Source organism: Mobula birostris, chromosome 3 (genome assembly GCF_030028105.1).
Source record: "Mobula birostris isolate sMobBir1 chromosome 3, sMobBir1.hap1, whole genome shotgun sequence".
Lineage (NCBI taxonomy): Eukaryota > Metazoa > Chordata > Chondrichthyes > Myliobatiformes > Myliobatidae > Mobula > Mobula birostris.
In genome coordinates, this window is record NC_092372.1 from 197,181,831 (window position 1) to 197,198,425 (window position 16,595).

Here is a 16,595-nt window from a genome sequence, read left to right on the forward strand (position 1 = left end):
CATAATTTTGGAGGTCTGTAAAGGTTTATGGAAAGCATTGCGGCCAGAGTTCCTTCCCTGCCCTTCAGTCACCCACTGGGAAGCCTACGGCGTCGATTTGACGCAGAAGTACAAATCAACCTTAAGCAATCTAAAGTAATGGCCTTGAGTGAACTTCTAGCTACATGGGACAGCAAATGGGAGGGAAAGAGTTAAGTCTCTAAATGCAATCTTGCAGTACAACCTGGTCTTCATTAGCAACCAGCTCTATTTACACTGCTCAGGAGGTCTGCTCTCTCACAGAACTCCAACTGTATATACTGTACATACATGAATTGAAAGCATCTTCCTCATAAGTATTGTTTTCCTGCTCACACTGCGTGCCCTAAACACTGTTTATTGAAATGTTTTAACTCCTGCATAATGAACGGCTAATTTCTTTACGCAACAAATACAGTTGAATGAATGTACAAATTTAACCCACCAACAACATGGACACGAAGTGCCAAGTAGCCTCCCACTGTGCAGTACTTTTGATGATTATATAACCAGACATAGAATATGATTTGCAACAACCTCACCACAAAATGGCACTGAATAAGCTTTTTGGAATGACAGTCCTCAATGATCACTAAACTCTATATAGCCTGTGATAAAAAGCCAACAAGTGACTCACAGAAAGTGAAGATAAAAGATCTGAAGAGGAAATCAGTTTCCTTCCCTGTAGCAATCAACAATATACACGACCAAATCTTAAGTTATCTGAGAAAAAATAAGACAGTATACCACCGCAAAAGAATTTCCTCTCTTGCATGTAATTTTCCAATTAAGCTATATCTAATACAAGCCAATTTAATTCAACTAGTTATTTTTAACACATCATGCACTGTAATGGATCTGAGATCATGATTTGTGAAGATAAAAGCAACATTTTTTTTTAAACAGGCAAGATATTTGCCTTGTAGTTTCGGTATTAATCATTTTAAAATAATATATGAAAGAAATAGAAAAGCCACACCTCTTAAAATACATTGTCTGAAGAAATAAGACCTCAAAGATGAAAGGGGCACTAATTATGTAAAAAAGGAGGGACAAAAATTAGTTGACTCTCTTGAAGACCACCAGACTTCATTCTCCAATGCTACATCCCGATTTGAATCACTGTTCAAATCCACCATTAAAATGATTCAGAAATATGCTCAGTTTGGAACACTGTGCTTATTCAAAAGATTCTTGGTTACAGCTTAAATTGAAACTATATTGATTTTTAATTGGTAAATTGTATCGTTTCAGTAACACCATAATGACATACGAGAAGTAGACTATTCAGCCCATTGTTTGCTCCACCGTTCAATCATGGCTGGTTTATTTTCCCTCTCAATCCCAATCTCCTGCCTTCTCCCTGTAACTTTTGACATCATTACTAATAATAAATGTATCCATCTCTGCTTTAAATATACCCAATGACTTGGCGTTCACAGACATCTGTGGAAATGAATTCTACAATTCATCACTCTTTGGCTAAAATGTCCCCTTAGTTCTGTTCTAAGGGGATGTCCTCCTATTCTGGGCTATGCCCTCTGGTCCTCGGCACTCCTGGAAACATCCTTTCCATGTACAGTATCAAGGCCTTTCAAAATTTGATACATTTTAGTGAGATCCCACCTGAATCTTCTGAACTCCACTGAGTGCAGACTCAGCACCGTCAAATGCTCCTCACAGGTTGATCCTTTCATTCACAAGATCACTCTCGTAAACCTTCACTGAACCCTCTCCAATGCTGCACATCCTTACTTACAAATGGGGCCCAAAACTGTTCAGAATACAGTACTCCAAACGTAGTCTGACCAATGCCTTACAAGGTCTCAGCTTTACATTCTTGCTTTGTTATAAATTCTCTCTAAATGAATGCAAACATTGCATTCACCTTCCTTACTACTGACTCAACCTGCATGTTAATCTTTAGGGAAAGCTGAACTTCATTGTCCGCAAACCTATTAATTCTTCATCCAAATCACTGACGTATAACATGAAAGGAAATAGTCCCACACCAACCCCTGCAAAACACCACTGGTTACCAGCAACCAGCCAGAAGGCAGCCCCTTGATTCCCACTTTTTGCCCTTTGCCAGTCAGTCAATCTTGTGTAACACCACGGACCATTTTATTTGGCAGCCTCATGTGTGGCACCTTGAAAAGGCCTTCTGACAATCCAAGTATACAACATCCACTGACTCTCCTTTGTCTATCCTCAAAGAATTCCAACAGATTTGCCAGGCAACATTTCCCCTTAAGGAAACCATGCTGACTTTGGCCTATTTTGTTGCGTGCCTCCAAGTAGCCTGAAAATTCATCATTGATAATGGACTTCAATATCTTCTCAACCATTGAAATCAAGCTAACTGACCTACAATTTCCTGTCCTTTGCCTCCCTCCCACCTTAAACAGTGGAGTGACATTTGCAATTTTCCAGTCCTCCAGAACCATTCCAGAATCTCGTGATTCTTGAAAGATTACTGCTAGTGTCTGCACAACCTCTGCAGCTACCATGCTCAGAACCCTGAAGTGTAGTCCATCTTGGTAAGGTGACTCATCTAGCTTCAGGCTTTTTAGCTTCCCAACCACCTTCTCCTACTTCTACACCACTTCTGCTTCAACACTCTTGAATTCCTGGCATACAGTATTCCTAGTATTTTCCACAGCAAAGACTGATGTAAAATACTGAAGTATTTGTCCCCTCTTTCTTTGTTCCCCATTACTACTTCTCTGGCATAATTTTCTAGTGGTCAGATGTCCACTCTTGCCTCTTTCATTCGTTATACATCCAAAAAAAAATATTATTGGTTAGTTTACCTTCTTATTTCATCTTTTCTCTCCTTATTGTTCTTTTTGTCTTCTGTTGGTTTTTAAAAGCTTCCCAATCTTCCAGCTTCCCACTAATTTTTGCTATATTGTATGCAATCCTTTGCTTTTATACAATCTTTGACCTCACTTGTCAGCCACAGTTGCCTCATCCTCCCTTTAGAACACTACTTCTTCTTTGGGATGTCTTCTGAATTACTCCCAGAAACTCCAGCCATTGCTGCTCTATCACCTATAATAGTGTTCCATTACAATCAGATCTGTCCAGCTCCTCACTCAGGCCTCTGTAATTCCTTTGCTCAACTGTAATACCAATAATAATCCAATTTTAACTTCTCCATCTCAAATGCAGGGCGAATTCCATATTAGGATCACTGCCTCTTAAGGGGTCCTTTTCTTAAGTTCCTTAATCCAATGTAGTTCACTTCACAACACCCAAACCAGAATTGCCCTTCACCTAGTGGGTGCAACCAGAAACTCTTCTAAAAAGCCATCCTGTAGGCATTCTACAAATTCCTTACCTTGAGATCCATTATCAACCTGATTTCCCCAATCCACCAGCATATTGAAATGTTCCAAGACAATCATAACATTGCCTTTTTTATATGTCTTTTCTATCTTCTGTTGTAACTTGTATATCACATTCTGACTACAGTTCCGAAGCCTACAGATAACTCCATCAGGGTCTTCTTCCCTTGCAGTTTTTTTAAACTCCACTCAATTACTCGAGATCTTCTTATGCTACTTCACTTCTTTCTAAGGATTTAACACGCAAATCCTTCTGCAAGTCTATGGACTTACATTTTGATAGCATGAATGAAGAAATCAAGCATTTCGATTGTGTTGTGCAGTAGACGGATGGATGGGGTGAGTATCAAAATACATTACAGTTTAATGAGGCTTTCAGGACATTTAATCAGTATGGATAGACCACTGGATTGAAATTAAACATGTTTACTGGAAGCAATTGAACAGATGGTTTAACTAACTTTTGTTGTTCTATAATTATGTGCCTGAGAAATTCCATGCAACTGGAGCAAAATAAAGCGAAGTATCCATATTGTCAACAACCTGTTAACCTTTCAAACATTAAAAGGAAGTATTTTTCCACCAATCATTGTGATTTAAAACACGATTCTGGCTACTGCAATGTCAACTAGGTGAAAATGAGTACAAGAATTACCCAGTTAGCATGTTCTCCATCCAATCAAGATAATAGCTGTGGCAAAACAAGAGACAGAAACCAATTTTGGCATCAGTTTGTGCTAATCACTATGTTTTCACCCCCAAGGACCAAAAAGTGACCCCAATGAATGGAACTGCTCTATTTCATCCTATGCATCTACAATGACAGGGAATCAAATTAATATGCCCAGTTATTTTGCCTTATAGCTTTCCCTCTGGACTGGAATACAACTCCGAACAGTTGGTGTATTGTGTAAAGTGGACATTGATTATGTGTAATATGTATTGATGGATATTAGGAGACAAATATAACGTATGTGCGTTGGAACCAACTAATTGCTAACAAATTAACTTACCAGTAGAGAAATCAACTCGGAAGAAGACTACGTTTTGAAGGAACTAAAATATAATTCTGGGGCACAGATGTGTTAGAACAGTGGTCCATTCATTACAGGGTCAAATAATTTTTCAGGGGAAGTATACATGTAAAAAATCAACTGGTTTGAGGAAGCCAGGATACACTAAAGCACAAAGAAGACACAAACGAAGATAACCCTCCAAATGTTTCACATCCTAGAATTAAACGCAAAGTTACTAGTGACTGTAAAGTATGAAAATCTAGCAGGTGAAGACCGCAGTTTGAAATTGCCATGAATCAATATTGCAGAGCTGCAATTTCAAACATAATTAATATCAAAACAATGTACTAAGCAATATATTTTGAACAAGGGTTCAGGTATAATATAGTCATACATTGCAAGTAAACCTAATCTGTTAAGATGAATTATGTATTCTTTGCAGAGAAGCTGGGTTTCGAAGTTAAAATCATTTTGTAAAATCAAAGCTGAGCCTCAGATCCAAACGCTAATCATCAATTCCAAAAAAAATTACTGAAGATCTGCCTAACAAGTTAAAAATACCACTACAATGACAAGAACAGCTTGCTGTGTCTTTAGCCATTTAATCCAAAATAACAAACTGCTACACCCCAAATCACAAAAGATTGAAAATGTAAGTAGTGTGGTCATTTATGTGCTCATGCAAAAAAAAATGCGCTACTTTAACACAATATACACTTCATTATCTCCTTTGCTCCTTATCTAAATAACTTAGGCGACGTCCACACTAGACCGGATAATCCGTAACCGAAGCTTTTTCCTCTTTGTTTTGACCCTCCGTCCACACTGAAACGGTGTTTTCCTCCCCCGAAAACGGAGCTTTTCTAAAACGCCCTCCAGAATGTGTAAATTTGAAAACACCAATTGTACAGAGTATTGTGGACGGGGTAACCAGAGATTTCTAAACACGCTGTCAATACGAGCCGGAACAGATGGCGGCAGCGCAGCATTTCATTGTTTTCTTGAACGCAATCCTCCACACAACCTAACAATTTCAGAACAGACGGCAACGAGACTGAAGCCAGAATAGTTAGAAATGTACTCACCAAATACTTTGACCCATAGCTTACTGAATAAATAAGTATACTCACTTCACCCTGTTTTCTGTCCTTGCTTGTATGAAGGTGGTTTACCTATTTATACAAGTACTTCTCTGACAATAGATGTGTAACAGCCTAATGTAACATTGTATGGAAATACAAGATAACACTGATGCAGACATGTTTTATACATTTAACAAGGTGCTTTATTAATGCAACAGAGTTAGTTAGTTTTTCAATGTTCGTCATCAGCTGGGTCATACTGTCCGTGAACTCCCTGTTGGTTGCCTCCATACACTCCAGTATTTGTTTTTTTTAAATTGTAAATCCTCCTGCACGAGAGCCAACAGCTGCCCATCGTTTGGCAATTTCCTTTAAAGTTTTTCTAGTCTGTAACTGCACAAACGCACACTTTCACAGCAAGATTCGACACCAAACATGTCGCTTGTTTTCTGTAGATGTGTCCTGCACATGCCCAGTTGGAGGGGATTCGCCCAAATACCTGTTTTAATGTGGACGGAGGTATTTTCAAAAATGCTTGGTGTGGACACCTATCGTTTTTACATGAAACCAGCATTTTCAAAATTATCCGGTCTAGTGTGGACATAGCCTTAGTCTTAGGTTAATTTTCTTCTAAGCGTGTACTCGAGCAAGGCACTCCACCTTTGAGTAGTTTCTCTGAAAATGTTGGTACTGATAATGTTGGTAGATGAGGTGACATCTACCCAAGTGGGCCTTGGAAAATAATGGCCACACATGTACACATTGGATATCATATTGAGTGTTCAGTTTTTCAAATTTTTTAAACATTCATCTAACTTTCACTTAAGTGAGGACACTGAATTAATGTTAAAATTATTTTCTGGCAAGGCATTCAGCAGTTTAAACATCTTGAAGAGAATAGCAATGCGGTTAGATGGAATGTCAGAGGGGTGCAGCAACACTAGCACACAGTCAACCTGACAGGTCTTCTTTCAAAAGAATGCAGCAATGTAAAGTCATTCCAACCCCCATTACTAAGTACTATTTCATGCAAACCATTCACCAAAGAAAATTGGCTTTAACTATTTACACATCCAAACTATAAAATATTATACCCTCATGCAACCTTTTGTTCCATTGAAACAATTTCTAACAGTTTCTAACTTGAATGCATTCCAGTAAATCTAAGCAGAATTTGTTTCCTTGATCAAATTATTTCATTTCATATAGTAAGAAAGTACGCTCACTGTATTCAGCGCCCATCAGTTACTGAAAACTCAATCTTCCCTTTGGGACAGTTCTGGGTTGTCCTGGATAAGATTTCAAATCGGCATTATTAAATGTGATTTACTTTCAACAACATAGAAATCCATTTGGTCCAGCAGATCCATTCCACAACTTCCATTGTCCGTCTCCTTTCTGTGTGGCCCTGCAGCTTACTCACTCTCGCATGGTCACTTAGATACACTCAGCTGTAATTAACAATAGCTGTCATTTTCAGGTGGGAAAATCTGTATAAATGAAATCTCAATAATGAGGTCACCAATAGTGTCCAAAATGCTTCATCAACATCACCACCACAAAGTCTACACTTCACTATTTTGTGAGATTTTGTTGTGCACAAAACTGCCACCATTCCCAACTTGTCAAAGGTGGCTGTACTGCAAAAGTAATAATATTGGAAAAATGTTTTGGAGTCATCCCAGGAGACCTGTATTTATGTAGAGATTACATTTTAACAAGCTCCTTCCTTCCAAGCCAATATTAAGCACAATTTATCATCTTATTGCATTTATTTTCATTACCTTTACATATAAACCCTACCAATCAATTTGTCCATCAATTAAAAATCTAGATTTAAAACCTGTTTTCTACCTGAACAGCAATCAATAATTTTTCAATGTTCGTTGACCACATTAAACATAGCTTTTGTTATTTCACACCAAATCTTGAAGGATAATTAAAAAATCACAAATACAACGAGTTTCTGCAGATGCTGGAAATCTTGAACAACACACAGAATGCTGGAAGGACACAGCAAAATGCTCTGTTGCACGTTGCAAATAGGAATTGAGTTCTTTGATATTAAAATATAAGTTAGTTAACTACTCCATGAGGAAAATCTTAAATTCACAAAATAACTGAAGTAGTCATGTACTGCCAAATCATATTGGGTGACAAATTAAGGTGGTGTTGGTACATTTAAAAAACAATCGAAATAAACACTTTTTGGGCCAATTATTTTTAAAACTTTTGACATTTCTTGCACAGAGGAAATATTTTAAATGTCTAGTATAGTCTAGAATCGCTGCCTTCCTACACACAGTGACAAAATTAAGTACAATTTACATCCACGAATAATAACACATAATTGCTTGCTAATTAGCTTTTTTGACTGATAAACAGTGACAAAGATGTACATCAAACTGCAACTTTTATCTGATTATAGGCTGCTCTGGATCAGGGTTACTGATTAAGTCTTAGACCATTCAGAAAGCAATTTAATTCTTCCCATTAATAATTCAGCCAAACCCAAACCTCAACTTCCTCATCCAACAAAGAACTTGAGTGGTCAACATAAAAAATTCCTCCTCTCTCCATCTCATGCCACTCTCCCTCAAAAAAACACAAGATTGCTGCCAATGGTAAAGCAAAAGCATTGCCCCAATGAAAAAACATTATTTCATCAAATGATTCTTTTTAAATGCACATCATGGCAATATCAAATTACAACGTTTCAAAGTGTTTCAAAATAATCGAATGGGTCATGAAAATTGTGCAACCTTTGTCTCAGCTTTGCTTCAGCTCATCATACAGTCACAGTGACACCAAAATGAACAGATATTGATTATTACTATGGATAAAAGTGCATTTCATTTTTAAGAAATATCAACAACGTTTAAGTCTCGCAACTGCAACAAGAGTTACGGTCTGTTAATGGACCTGAAAATGATGTGTATACATGTTTATTCTCTTCATACTTTTTAATAACAAAGTGGACCCCGGCCTACAACGTTTGCAGCAGCACACATTCCGTGTTGCTAATCAACTAACTAATACGATGAATGTAAATTACCCATCGATACCAGTTAAAATTAAAACACGTTAAGGGCTTCATTTTGTTGCTAACCAAGTATAAACCTTCCGTTTTATTATTTTACTTAACTCTTGAAAATGTGGCCCTGGATTCCTAAGAAGCAAGGTTGGGAGGTCCAGCTAATCTAATCGTCTCAGTGACAAGCTTCCTTCGAAATGTGGGGGAAAAAGACATTCGTTCCTGTCGGTAACCACAATGGGCATCGCACAATTTGATTTAACTCACAATTACGATTGAACTATAGGATTAATAATTCGCCTGAAAATGTTCAAGCCAGAAACTCTTGTCAAAACACTTGGCAGGCACTTTCCGCGGCCTCCATTCCCAGGAAAGCCTCGGGCTGGAGTTGAGTCAGCCTCACTGCGATTCCCAATTCTCAAACCACACTGCTCACCTCTTAGCACTGTATACTTTAAAAAAAAGACTCGCAAAGGCAGAGTTGAAGGGGGCAAACGGAAAACCATTCGTGAGACAAAGTTACCCAAAACTTTACGTCTCAAACTTGGCTGGGAGAGGTGACGGGGGGGGGATGGGGAGGAAATTTGAAATCTCCAGTTTATACTTTTCCCCCCTCTAATTCTCCACTCGCCCTTAAACGGTGAAACCTTGTATCCAGCCTGACTATCAAGGAGCGCCATGTTGCTCCCGGCTGCTTCTTGGCTACATGAAGGAACCCGCCCGTGCGGCCGCTCGCTACATTGTGTCGAAGCCGGATCCGAGCCTCCCCGTCCGGCCGCACGGCCGCCTCTCTCCTCCCGCACTCACCTTGGCGATGGCTCGGCGATACCTGGTGACGGCTTGCTGAATGAGGCTGTGCACGGTGATGGCTCCATCTCCGCAAGGGACAACCACCCTGGTTCTCGCGAAGCAGACGGTCACTTTCATTCCCCCCTTTCCAGAGAAACGTATCTATAAATAATATCTATATCTGTAAGGTCGCTTCGGTCCGTAAATCCAAGTCCCCCAGAAAGATAAGCAACGAGAACGATCTTCCCTTGCTTTCGCGGGCGCACAGCCTGTGTTTAGTCCACTCTGGCCCTCCGCGTATGCAGTGAAGCGGGGTCCATGGTGAGTATGCAAGCAGGGCTGCGCTCGGCGCTTCTGCCTGCCCGTCTGCGGCCACCTGTTCCTATTTGTGGGAACCAAGCGCAGAGCTCCCACACAGGGCGAGCCTGAGCCCAGGGAGCGGACAGGGCGCCACCCAGTGTCTCCACACTCTGGCCGTTCCCTGTACTGCCACCCTCCCAAAGCCAAACAAATGAAAGCGATGCATTTATTGCCAGCCCCCAAATCTGTACGGAAGACAATCCGCACTCCGGAGACATATTCAACGAGGTTGCACTCTCGGGGGCAGATTTTACAAAATTAACTTGGCCAGATTTAATATTACGATATGCCTGAAGTACGTGCTGGATGGTTTCAGAAACAAGATGTTTCTTTTCAGTATCCTGGCCCAGTGGGAAATAAAATGAGCAGTTGATTGTTACTATCCGGTGACCAATGGAAAAGATATTCTGCGGTTTAGAGTCATACAGCGCGGCAACGTGCCTTTCGGCATCACCTTCACTAATATCCTATTCTACTTCCCGCATTTCCCTCAACTGACTCCAGATTCTGCCACTCGTCTTCACACTGGATTCAATATGTTACGTTGTCAACCGTAAAAAGCAATTCATGTTCCAAGAGTCCAAAATTTTAAGATATATCCAAGTTTCTAAACCAGTGTGGAGCAACCTGACAGAAGGACTAAGGAATAAGAATAGAAGGATACAATTTATGATTTAGTAAAGGAAACAAAAGTGAAAAATTGCAAAGGGGTAAGGCCAATTTTATTCAACTGAGAAGTTATGCAAAATATACTTATGTGTTGAGGCAGAGTATGAGGGCAGGGCTCATCATGAATATTTTGTCCACACAGGAGACTGCAGATGCTGGAATCTGGAACAACACACAAAAAGCTGAAGCAACTATTGAATCAGGCAGCATCTAAGGAGGGAATGGACAATCCATCGTATCTCAAAGCTGAATTTACTAAGTAGAAGAAAGTCAGAGACAGAAATGCCCAAGGCACAGAGCTCAGAGATGTATCTGAGAAGCACAACTGGAAGGGCTTCCGTGCAAGTGCTGCAAGGTGGGATTAGGTTCAGTTGTCCTTTTATGACTATCACACACATGACAGGCCAAATGGCTCCCTTTTATATCTTGACCATTAGATAATTCTTAGAATATCTGACTAACAACCCACCCATTTCTAGCTATCTTCTCAAGGGGGAAATGATTTCTTCCCCCTCAGTATTTTAAAATAACATCATTTTAAAACAAATAATTGTCATATGCTTTAGAGAGATCCTCAGTTGCTGACCTCTTCTGTTTCATTTTCAAACAATTATTTTTAATTGCCAAGTTACCCAAACAGCACATTCCACGTAAGCAAATGGATTTAAAGTTATTATCAGGCAATTTGATTGTTTTCTGTGTCTACTGTTAACTAAGCATCAACATTCTTCTCTTCGACGATGATTCAAACTTGAACAAGACAATTCCAATTTTGGAATATAAACAAGAGAAAACCTGCAGATGCTGGAAATCAAAGTAATACACACAAAATGCTTGAGGAACTCAGCAGGCCAGGCAGCATCTATGGAAATGAGTTGATGTCTTGGGCTGACATAAATAATCTTCCGGAAGTAGGGGACCGAGGGTCTAGTGAGATGGAGGAACTGAAGGAAATACATGTTAGTAGGGAAGTGCTGTTAGGTAAATTGAAGGGATTAAAGGCAGATAAATCCCCAGGGCCAGATGGTCTGCATCCCAGAGTGCTTAAGGAAGTAGCCCCAGAAATTGTGGATGCATTAGTGATAATTTTTCAAAACTCTTTAGATTCTGGATTAGTTCCTGAGGATTGGAGGGTGGCTAATGTAACCCCGCTTTTTAAAAAAGGATGGAGAGAGAAACCGGGGAATTATAGACCATTAGCCTGACATCAGTGGTAGGGAAAATGCTAGAGTCAGTTATCAAAAATGTGATAACAGCACATCTGGAAAGCGGTGAAATCATCGGACAAAGTCAGCATGGATTTGTGAAAGGAAAATCATGTCTGACAAATCTCACAGAATTTTTTGAGGATGTAACTAGTAGAGTGGATAGAGGAGAACCAGTGGATGTGGTATATTTGGATTTTCAAAAGGATTTTGACGAGGTCCCACAGAGGGACCTGTGCAAACTTAAAGCACATGGTATTGGGGGTATGGTACTGATGTGGATAGAGGATTGGTTGGCAGACAGGAAGCAAAGGGTGGGAATAAACGGGACCTTTTCAGAATGGCAGGCAGTGACTAGTGGGGTACCACAAGGCTCAGTGCTGGGACCCCAGTTGTTCACAATATATATTAATGACTTAGACAAGGGAATTAAATGCAGCATTTCCAAGTTTGCAGATGACATGAAGCAGGGCGGCAGTGTTAGCTGTGAGGAGGATGCTAAGAGGATGCAGGGTGACTTGGATAGATTAGGTGAGTGGGCAAATTCATGGCAGATGCAATTTAATGTGGATAAATGTGAGGTTATCCACTTTGGTGGCAAGAACAGGAAAACAGATTATTATCTGAATGGTGGCCGATTAGGTAAAGGGGAGGTGCAACGAGACCTGGGTGTCATTGTACACCAGTCATTGAAAATGGGCATGCAGGTACAGCAGGCAGTGAAAAAGGTGAATGGTATGCTGGCATTCATAGCAAGAGGATTCGAGTACAGGAGCAGGGAGGTACTACTGCAGTTGTACAAGGCCTTGGTGAGACAACACCTGGAGTATTGTGTGCAGTTTTGGTCCCCTAATCTGAGGAAAGACATTCTTGCCATAGAGGGAGTACAAAGAAGGTTCGCCAGATTAATTCCTGGGATGGCAGGACTTTCATATGATGAAAGATTGGATCAACTAGGCTTATACTCACTGGAATTTAGAAGATTGGGGGGGGGGATCTTATTGAAACATAAAAAATTCTAAAAGGATTGGACAGGCTAGATGCAGGAAGATTGTTCCCGATGTTCGGGAAGTCCAGAACGAGGGGTCACAGTTTGAGGATAAAGGGGAAGCCTTTTAGGACCGAGGTGAGGAAAAACTTCTTCACACAGAGAGTGGTGAATCTGTGGAATTCTCTGCCACAGGAAACAGTTGAGGCCAGTTCATTGGCTATATTTAAGAGGGAGTTAGATATGGCCCTTGTGGCTAAAGGGATCAGGGGGTATGGAGAGAAGGCAGGTACAGGGTTCTGAACTGGATCATCAGCCACGATCATACTGAATGGCAGTGCAGGCACGAAGGGCCGAATGGCCTACTCCTGCACCTATTTTCTATGTTTCTATGAGACACTTCATTGGGACCAGAAAAAATATATGAGAAGTCAGCGTAAGAAGGTGGGGGGAGGGGAGGGAGAAATACAAAGTAGCAGCTGATAAGCGAAACTGAGAGAGGGGGAAAGGTGAAGAACAGAGATGGGAAGTCAGTTGATGAAATGGATAAAGGATTGGAGGAAGGGGGACTCTCATCTGTCGTTGTGTTTGGTGCAGATATTGTGGACTAAAGGGTCTGTTCATGCGCTGTGAGAGAATGTAAGAGATCTTGGATGGAGTTGGTCTGAAGAAAATTTAAGGAATAGGAAAAGGTTCGGACAGGATTATTTTAAAATTTGAGAGAATATCCATCTTAGAGGAAATGTAAGTCAAGATGATGATGAAGAATGACTATGATAGTGTATGTGTGTTTATAATTTCGTGAGCTTGAGGAGGTTGTAAGGTGCGGGTCAGTAAATGGACAGAAATAGAGTTAGATTATAGAGGCAACAGGTGCTACATTGGCGCCAAAAGCATGAGTACACTTGTGGCTGCCCCCAGCACATTGAAAACGATGCATTTCACTGTATATATGACAGATAAAGCTCCTCCTTAATCTTCAAACTAAATTAAGTCTCTTCTGCCTGTATATGATCCACATTCTTGCATTCCCTGTTGGTCATGTATCCATCTAAGCCACTGCTATTACATCTCCTTCCATAACTACCCCTGGAAACTTCTTCCGGGCACCCACCACTCTCTGTGTGAAAACTTGCCTGACGCTTCTCCTTTTAAACTTTCCCCCCTCACCTTAAATGCATGCCCTCTCCTACATGGCTTTTCTACCCTGGGAAGAAGGCTTTTACTGTCTACCCTATCTATCCTCCTCATAATTTTATACACTCCTGCCAGGTCTTCCTCAACCTCTGATGCTCCAGAGAAAAGAAGCCAAAGGTTTTCTAACCTCTCCTTATTGCGCATACGCACTAATCCAATCAGTATCCTGGTAAATCCCTTCTAAGTCATTTCCAAAGACTTTATATCCTTTCTGTCATGAGGCAACTGGAATTGCACACAACACTCCAATTTCTTTTTGCAGCCAGATTCTGACTCTCCAACATTGCTGATCCAAATCCAGCTGCCCTCCCTCCCAAATCTCTCTTCCTCCCTAACTTCATTTTCTCCTTGAAGATATCTTGTAACATCTTCTTTGACCAAGGTTTTGGTACTCTTTCCCAATGTAGATGACTAAGAATGAAAACAGAGTTGCAGATATGGGTTAAAGGGACTTCAGTAAGGCCCTTGACAAGGTCCTGCATAGGAGGCTAGATGTTGTTGTTTCTTTTTTGCGCCTTGTGATGCATTGAGCAGCATTTTTGCCATTTCATTGGCATTTGTCTGTTTTTAATGAGGCCAAGTTGCTCATTCGAAGCTCAACTCAGCACAAATGGAAAGTGTGCAAGGGGCCAGCCAGATTCAAACCCATGACCATTCACCTCGAAGTCTGGTGCTGATGCCACTACACCACCAGCTGCCATGGTAGGCTGGTCCAGAATGTTAATGCACAAGGGATCTGAGGTGTGTTGACAAACTGGATCCAAAACGGGTTGGGTGATGAGAAGTAGAGGATAGAGATGGATGGGTGTTTTTGAGGAGATGTGGTATTTTACTCTCACAATTACAAATTTCTACAGGTGGACTGGTTGCATCAATGCCTGGTATGGGGCCTCCAGTGGACTGGATTACAAGAGGCTGCAGAGGGTTATACACTCAACTAACTTCATCACAAGCACAACCCTAACATCATTGAAGACATCTTCAAGAGACTGTGCTTCAAGAAGGAGGCATCCATCATTAAAGACCTTCACCATCTGGGATGTGCCCTCTTCTCACTACTACCATTGGGGAGAAATTACTAGAGCCTGAAGACCCATATTCAACAATATTCAACAGAGGGAGAAAAGGGAGAGAAAGAGAAAGAATGTGTGTATATAAATAAATAACGGATGAGGTACGAGGGGGAGGTGGGGCATTAGCGGAAGTTAGAGAAGTCAATGTTCATGCCATCAGGTTGGAGGCTACCCAGACGGAATATAAGGTGTTGTTCCTCCAACCTGAATGTGGCTTCATCTTTACAGTAGAGGAGGTCGTGGATAGAAATATCAGAATGGGAATGGGACGTGGAATTAAAATGTGTGGCCACTGGGAGATCCTGCTTTCTCTGTCGGACAGAGCGTAGGTCTGTCCCTACGGCCCTCTGTCCCTCTGACTATACCCCTTGCCCATCCTCTGGGTTTCCCCCCTCCCCCTTTTCCTTCTCCCTAGGCCTCCTGTCCCATGATCCTTTCATAACCCTTTTGCCAATCACCTGTCCAGCTCTTGGCTCCATCCCTCCCCCTCCTGTCTTCTCCTATCATTTTGGATCTCCCCCTCCCGCTCCCCCTCCCCCTTTCAAATCTCTTTCTATCTCTTCTTTCAGTTAGTCCTGACGAAGGGTCTCGGCCCAAAACGTTGACTGTACCTCTTCCTAGAGATGCTGCCTGGCCTGCTGTGTTCACCAGCAACTTTGATGTGTGTTGCTTGAATTTCCAGCATCTGCAGAATTCCTCGTGTTTGCGTTCAACAATTTAGAAATAGTTTCTTCCCCTCCACTATCAATTACTGAGCAGTCCATGAAACCATGAACACTGCCTCATTAATCCTTTTAATTTTTGCATAGTTTATCTATTTGAGTAGTGGATAGAGTATTACTGTCAAAAACATGTTTTCATTGTCCATCATATTACCACTCATCAATGCTTCTAATGCTCCAAACACAGATCCCAATCTTCACAACTCAAGCCCTCTGTTGCATCACTAGATACCCAACCATTTCCCTACCGCCACTAATCTGTGACAGCCAATCAGATCCAAATTATGTTTGCTGGGCCTCTCTGTTCTCTGGAATGGAATGAAAAGACTTATTTTATTGGCTGTGGTGTGCATACAGAATAAACAGCATCGCCAGCTCTGGTACCTTGGATGCTTTTGAAACTGTAGAAGGGTAGAGAACAGGTCCTGTGACCAAAATGATTGTTTGCATCTCAGACAACAAAAATATTCCAATCTTCTACAATGGTCCATCAAAATTCTCATCTATAGCTATGAAACACTTTGCAACAAAAAAAAACTTAATTGAAAGTTTACTGTGAACTTGTTTAATTGATACTTTCACCTGAAAACGGAAGATTATTTTTTTAAGCAACACGCATCAAAGTTGCTGGTGAACGCAGATTATTTTTTTACTGTTGCCCTGACATGTTATCCTTTCAGCTGGAGGCAACCTTACAGCCTGAACATGTATGTGAGCACACAGTATATCTGCACTGACCAATACGATACAGGCTCTGACAAACAAGGAGCAAAACTTCTGCTTTCTTATTTGCTGTTTAGAGATTTAAAGGGACACACTTGACCTCAGGAGACTAAGCGGGACACCCTCCAGCAAGGCTATAAGCTGCACATACAGTTTCTTAAGTTCAGAGAGAGCATTTTTTTTGTGCCGCTTAACAATCAGGATGCTTATTCCATGGATGCCTCATTCTTACCCTAGAAGGTGGTGTGGCTATTGGTGGTTACTCAGGTGTGTTGAGGAATTTGGGGCAGAAAGGAAAGAACTGTTCATTACTGAAGAGGTGACTCACAGAGCATCTTCAGATATATCTGGGCCTCTTTGATGAACAAT

General features: G+C 41.0%; 1 protein-coding gene across 7 annotated transcripts in view; it reads right to left on the reverse strand.

Moving 5' to 3' along the window:
- pard3aa (par-3 family cell polarity regulator alpha, a) overlaps positions 1 to 9,742 on the reverse strand; it is an 881,596-nt gene extending 871,854 nt beyond the window's left edge. For 4 of the 7 annotated variants that reach the window (XM_072253985.1, XM_072253984.1, XM_072253981.1 and 1 more), the window contains exon 1: positions 9,308 to 9,741. In XM_072253985.1, the coding sequence (XP_072110086.1) occupies positions 9,308 to 9,427 (120 nt within the window). In that variant the 5' untranslated portion in view covers positions 9,428 to 9,741. Of the gene's footprint in view, positions 1 to 9,307 lie in introns of all 7 variants that reach the window. The other 3 variants (XM_072253986.1, XM_072253983.1, XM_072253982.1) reach the window with 1 other exon arrangement.
- Positions 9,743 to 16,595: the final 6,853 nt, after the last annotated feature.